The 7,455-nt window shown below is 36.3% G+C and overlaps 1 protein-coding gene across 1 annotated transcript in view; it reads right to left on the reverse strand.

The window, feature by feature from the left end:
- LOC108571475 (neurobeachin) overlaps positions 1-7,455 on the reverse strand; it is a 664,931-nt gene that overhangs the window by 26,722 nt on the left and 630,754 nt on the right. Inside the window, exon 41 of the mRNA XM_017933530.1 lies at positions 3,164-3,281. Coding sequence (XP_017789019.1) covers positions 3,164-3,281 — 118 coding nt within the window. The remainder of the gene's footprint in view (positions 1-3,163; positions 3,282-7,455) is intronic.

The following is a 7,455-nucleotide window of genomic DNA, read 5'->3' on the forward strand; positions in this document are numbered from 1 at the left end:
AAATATTATCTTACTAAAATTTCAAACTAAAAAATTTTTAAACATTCTGTAGAAAATGAGGAAAAATATTATCTCACGATTAAGAAAATGCACTTAAAATGAAAAAAATGAAAAACAGTTTAATAGTTTAACAGTTTAAATATTACGTAGAAAACGAAGAAAACTATTATTTCACGATACCACGTTAAAATTGAGAAGATTTTCATTAGAAGAATCGAGTGCATCAATTTTTCATTCAATCTAAATCTTTCTCTCTTGAACATCGCAACAACTGACAGAGTTTGACCGAAACCAATTCAGACACCCGGTACACAGAACGAACAACTAACAGCAACAATAATTCCCGAAAAACCCAAGCGAGCAAATCAACAAAATTACCTCATATCTCTCACCGCCACCCTTGCAAAACACCGCAAACATCCTTCCCCCGGACGAGAAAAGAAAAAACAGGTCAATTTTTCTCCAGACTTTACTCGAGAGGCAGAACCGTCTCGTAAAGATCCGTGAAAGTTCCACAGCGGTGTTTCGCTGGTAAGGTAACTCGCTCGTATTTTCTTTTCTCTTTTAATGTCTCTTTTTCCTTCTTATTTATTTTTTCTTTTTTTTTTTTTTTTTTTCATCGAGGATTTATCACGACGCGACACGATCCTTGGCCGTGCCTCTGTCTCTCCTTTAAGGAGAACGCGCCGGCCAGTGTTCGCGCAAGCGAGCGAACGCGCGTTTCCAGTAATTCTTTAATGAACGACGAACGGATGACATTCCGCCGCTTCATCGAAAGTCTCGAGAGGATATCAGATTAGAATCAGTGGAACCGTCCGAACCGGGGAATTTATCTGCGGCCAGGAGAGAAATAATCAGCGGGATTGCGGGTCGAACGCAGGTATAACTCGGTGTAATTTCAAGAGGCGCGTTTGTTCGAAAAACGCGCGCGCGAATGCTTACCCTCGGACGACGATCCTCGAGGTTCCGAGGGGAACGACAACTATATTTCAAGCGAAACGCAGCGTATACCGATGGCTACACGCCAACCTCGAGGAATGTTTTAACACCTCGCTATGAAATCGAGATAACGAAGGCTGCGCTTCAGACTATCCTTGTTTTTTTGGTGTTATTCAGGAACAGCGATGAGCAGTGTCCTCTTGAAAATTTAGTAATTTGTGAATGTGTGCAACTGGATCCTTGGGAAACCTGATTTGTTTGTTTAAACATTGTGGATTTATTGTAGGAGGGTATTGCTTGTTTTTAATACACTTAAGTAACAATGAATACATTGTTCTTTTATTATTACTAACATTGTTTCATAGACTCGTGAATCTTTTTGTAAAATTATTATTAATTTGGAAAATTGTTTTATAGATTTTTCACATGTCTTTTAGAAAATTATTTCACAGAATTTTCTCAGTCTCTTTCAAAATTATTTCAGAGACTTTTCACAGTCTCTTCTAAAATTATTTCACAGACTTTTCTCAGTCTTTTTCAAAATAATTTCGCAAACTTTTCACAGTCTCTTTCAAAATTATTTCAGAGACTTTTCACAGTCTCTTCTAAAATTATTTCACAGACTTTTCTCAGTCTTTTTCAAAATTATTTCACAGACTTTTCACAGTCTCTTCTAAAATTATTTCACAGACTTTTCTCAGTCTTTTTCAAAATAATTTCGCAAACTTTTCACAGTCTCTTTCAAAATTATTTCAGAGACTTTTCACAGTCTCTTCTAAAATTATTTCACAGACTTTTCTCAGTCTTTTTCAAAATAATTTCGCAAACTTTTCACAGCCTCTTTCAAAATTATTTCAGAGACTTTTCACAGTCTTTCTTAATATTATTTCACAGATACACATATCGTGTTAAACTCAAAGACTGTTCACTTTAGCTCTTCTAAATTCGGTCGCACAGAAAACTTTGCTCATCACTGCTCTACAATATACAAAGCGACACGTTTCTCTTTACACCTACCTAAGTACATACAATCAGACGAAAGAACAGGAGATTTTAATGAGTGAACAGGAAGGAAATATTTAGCGGTGTGAAGAATTCGTACAGTGGATGGAAAATGGAAAAATACGATATCGTATAATACATACGTGAAAGCCGTTTCAGTTTAACGATAGGAGTTAAAGAATGAACACTAGAGAATCACAAGCAGCTATCGTTAAAGAACATCTAGAGTGAAACGGTTTTATAGTACCTATGAGGCGCAAGAATATCTTGAAAATTCTACGATTACAAGTTTAGTTCCATCTATATTAACTAATTCGCAGCTTTCACATATTTCAACACGGTACTCATAAAACACGTCAAGAGTGTAATTTTATTCTTGATAGTATCAGTATTTACTGTCTTATCACGACAATTATGGCCATTCTAGGAATTCCTTCGTGACTTCGAGTCATGAAATTTCCTAGAAAAATACTAAAACGTTCCAAAGAGAAAGAAAAATCGTAAAATTTCCTTTGATTTTTCGCCATTTTTTCCATAAAAAAAATTCTTCTTCAAACCATTTAAATTACCACCGTAACTGTTTTACATGGATCACCCTGTGTTTACTGACGTTATCACTATTAAGATATCGCGATAATTTTTCCCAATGCAAACAAATTACTTACACGAACAAACCGACAAAGTTCTCATCAAAATTATCTCACCGTAGCGTCAGAAATCGTTTATTAATTTCCTTCCATAAATTCATTTTCCAATTAAAGATAAGTTCGCGACACGACTCGATTATCCTCAATGCTGTCGCTAATATTTGTCAAAAAGTTGAACACTTCCTTCGAAGCTGAAGTAATTTCAGAATCAATGAAACTTCGTCGAAAGCATTGAGATTTCGCGGAAAGGAGAGAGGAGACAGCAGGTGTAACATGGATCGGCCGATAAATCGGCGCGGCAAAAAGGGAAAAAAAGAAAAGATGCGGATACCGTAACGCGGGCCAGATATTTATTGAGTAAAAAGCAAACGGGGGCGCACACCTCGCGGCGCGCTCAGAATTCCGTTTCCATTTTGCCGGATTAGATCACGCCGTGTGAAATAACGCGGAGGATCGAGCAAGAAACGGGAATGCGCGCCCCTTTCGAAATGGGGCCCGTCTAGCCGCATCTTTCTCTTTCTCTCTTTCTCCTCGCCACCATTTGAAAACGAACGAGACGAATCGGCACGACTTACTTCGACTGGCCAGGAAGATCTCGATGGCGACGTTCTGGAGGAGATAGCGGCGCGAAAAAATCGCGCGCACCTCGGAGAAGTACCATTTTCCGTGCAGATGATCGCAGTACTTGAGAACCTGGAAACAGAGAAAAGGGAAATACTTTTAGTGGTTTCTATGTACAGGGTGCTTCAAAATATGCGAATTTTTTTTTACAGAAATTTTAGCGTATTGGTAAATGTATTTCGTGTTTGAAGAGCTTTCACTTGAACGTAGAAAATTATTTCTTGTAATTTTCATGTGAATATAGTGGTAAATTTAATACAGGCCGTTTCAAAAGAATGTTAACTCTGGCATGGAAGTAATTTTTTTCAGTGAAATAGGAGTGATAATACAATGTACCGTGTCAATAAGGATATTTTGTTATTAAAGTAATTTCAGTGTAACAAAATGATAAATCTAATACAGGGCGTTTCAAAATAATGTTAAATTTGTATGGAAGTAATTTTTTTTCAAAGAAATGGAGGTGATAATACAATGTACCGTGTTAATAAGGATATTTTGTTATTAAAGTAATTTCAGTGTAACAAAATGATAAATCTAATACAGGGCGTTTCAAAATAATGTTAAATTTGTATGGAAGTAATTTTTTTTCAAAGAAATGGAGGTAATAATACAGTGTACCGTGTTAATAAGGATATTTTGTTATTAAAGTAATTTCTATCTAACAAAATGATAAATCTAATACAGGGCGTTTCAAAATAATGTTAACTCTTGCATAGAAGTAATTTTTTTCAGAGAAATAGAAGAGATAATACAGTGTACCGTGTCAATAAGGATATTTTGTTATTAAAGTAATTTCTATCCAACAAAATTTGAAATCTAATACAGGACGTTTCAAAATAACGCTAACTCTTGTATGAAAATAATTTTTTTCAAATAAATGGAAGTGATAATACAATGTACTGTGTTAATAAGGATATTTTGTTATTAAAGTAGTTTCTATCTAACAGAATTCTAAATCTAATACAGGGCGTTTCAAAAAAATGTTAATTCTTGTATGAAAATAATTTTTTTCAAATAAATGGAGGTGATAATACAATGTACCGTGTTAATAAGGATATTTTGTTATTAAAGTAGTTTCTATCTAACAGAATTCTAAATCTAATACAGGGCGTTTCAAAATAATGTTAACTCTTGTACGAAAGTAACTTTTTCAGAGAAATGAAACTGATAATGCAATGTTTATCATTACAGAGTTTCCTTTTGAAAGCATAAAAATTACCTTTATTAATTTCTACCTAAGTAGCGATAAATTTAATACAGGGTGCTTCAAAAGAAATGGTAACTCTCATGTGGAAGTAACTTTTCGAAAGAAGTAAAGCCTCTATTGTCAACATATTCTTGGAACTTTCGAAAGAAAATACATTGCACACAGAAATTCTTCATATTCTTTCTAAGCACCCTGTACATAACCAGCTTTCTCGTATCGTTAATTACCTTTGTTGTAGAGTTACTTGTAACATAAGAACTGTACGAGTTTTTAGATTATGTTTTCGATAATAAGAACAGTCCGGAAAGCAACTGAAAAGGGCGCGTGGAGGTAGGAAAAGGATGTTACCACAAATCTGCAATCTTTCCGCGAAACACGAGGCTAACTACGAATTGAACCGATGAAGAAAGTTTGATATTAAGCGCATAAAATTCACCGTATAAATGTTTGCAATTGAGATAAGCGAAGTTTTCCTTGGAAAAAAAAAAACAGAGAAATATTTCGCAAAGTATGATACTTGCATTGCAAAAAAAAAAAAAAAACTTTTCAGTCGATAAGATAAATGCAGTAATGGCGAAATTGTGAGGCAATTAAATACATAAATGTATGTTCTACCTTGCCTTCGCTGATAATACGTAATTAAGTGCGAATTTGACGGTGAAACTGTATATAGTTTCGAACGCAAGAGAAAGATTAAATTATAACGACACGTCAGGATAGATAATTATGAAGCAAGAATGCGAAATTGACTGATATTTCGTGTGTCGAAAAAAAAGCTTACTTTTGCACGTCTCGTTGATCATTAATCGCGATAAAAAAATATTTCGCGTCGAAATGTAGGAAACGTTGCGATGTTCTTCGCTTTTCGAAAATATCCCCCCTGTCCAGTGTACATTAATGAAGATACGAAAAGTGAAACGAAAGACATCTTGGAAATTGAACGAAACGGCGATAAATAATTTCCGACGTATCCGTGTTGCAATTCGTTAGGAAGATAATCAGTATAATATTCATATTCTCTGATATCCTCCTCTTCTCACATTCATTTTACATACAAAATCCTCGTTGCAGGAAACCATCCTTCCTGAAGCCACCTCAACCGCAAATCCGCAATACCAATTCAAATAAATTATATCTTTCTAGGATTTCTCTTCCATGTGCTCGGGAAAGAAGCATTCGAAGCTTAGAAATCGAGACTTGCGTTGTAAGGAAAGCCAATTCTCACTTGGGAATGTTCCTGTCGCGTTAAACAAACTTTTTTGATACTTTTTTTTTTTTTTGAGAATCCTCCGTTTGGAAAGGTCGAAATGCCAATGAAAAAGATGACGACAGACTATTTAAAATTATTCGTGCATTATCGAACATATCTGTCAATTTATTCGAAGAAGTTTTCAAAATTATCAACACCAATCGCCGCAAAAATTACATTCTACTTGTCATCTGTAAACCACCATCAAAGTTCACGAAAAAATATTACGCCCATATTACCATAAATATTTTTCAAACTACTCAAATGCTACTCAAAACTATCAACCTGTAGTCAGAAAAATTCTACATTACTTATCATCTGCAAATCATTACCAAAATCCAGAAAAAAGTTTCCTTAAAAATTATTCCTACATTAGCAAAAATATGTTTCAACTTACTCGAAGTGCTAATACAAAGAAAGGTCTCCAAATGTTTAACCATTTATCGCAAAAATTCCATGCCACTTTTCATTACAAACCATTACCAAAATTTTCAAAAATAATTATTCCTGCGTTACAACAAATATTATTCAAACTGCTTCAATACTAATTAACCCTTTAACCTGCAACAACCTGTCAAAGTCGTGGCAGAGATTCTGGCCAAGATGTGAGAAAAATTCGTTGTAATTCTAACTGTCGTTTGAATTTGTAAGATCAAGGATTCCTAAATGTAATTAATCTGTAACAGATTAGCTTTTGTTGCCTGATACAGTACTGAAACATTAAATGGCTGACGCTTACATGCACAGTCAGAAAAGAAATCATAGGTTAAGGGGTTAAAAGAAAAGTCACAAAAGTATCAATCAATCACCACAAGAATTCCATTCTACTTCTCACCTACCAACCACCACCAAAGTCCACAAAGAATCATTCCTAAAATTATGCCTACATTACCAAAAATATCTGTCAACCTACTTAAAATAGGTACTAATTAAAAGAGTGGTCCAAAAATTACCAATCAATCACCACAAAAGTTCCATTCTACCTCTCACCTACCAACCACCACCAAAGTCCACAAAGAATCATTTCTAAAATTATACCAACAACATCTTTCAACCCACTCCAGCCCAATTTAAAACAAAAACCAGAAAACACTCAGATCAATCGTCACAAAATCTCCGTCCCAAAGCAATCCTCCCCAAAACCCGGTTTCCACGGCAAGAATTCTCAATTAACAAATGAACCAACCACAAACCGCGATACCTAGCCTGAAAACAGCTAAAAAAAAAGGAAACCAACAGCCCTGGCCACCGGAAGCTAGTCACTCCTAACATCAAGCCGAAGGAATGATCCACAAGGCAACATCGAAAGAGGGACAAAAGTCGGGGTTGCGATCGCATGGCTGACCGTAAGTATGCACAGGCTGGATGCAGTGAAGTGTGATGTGATATAGTGAGACCGGTGCCGGTCGCAAGATGGCCGTCATGGTAGGAGGAGCCTCCTGCTGAGCTGGGAATCGATCCCAGGACGTTCGCGGGCTTGCGCTCTCGAACGAGTCGTGAACAACTCGTGGGCGAAAAAGGGGGAGGCAGAAAAAGGACGAGGCTTGTCCTGTGGCGGGCCGAACGAGACCGGACAAAGGGAGGAGAGGGCCGAATTTAACAGGAGAGGGCCAAACGGCTAACAGGCCTTTCAATTTTTCCCATTTTAATGAACGCCAGCCACCGCGCCCGACGACGACGACGACGTCCTTACGCGCTGCTGCAAATGAAATTATCCTTGGATATAATCGAACCACCGGTTAACTTCTACGTGTGTCGTAGAGGCAGAGGAAGATCGTATCTGTACGATG

This window comes from Habropoda laboriosa, unplaced genomic scaffold, assembly GCF_001263275.1.
Source record: "Habropoda laboriosa isolate 0110345459 unplaced genomic scaffold, ASM126327v1 scaffold40, whole genome shotgun sequence".
Taxonomy (NCBI): Eukaryota; Metazoa; Arthropoda; class Insecta; order Hymenoptera; family Apidae; genus Habropoda; species Habropoda laboriosa.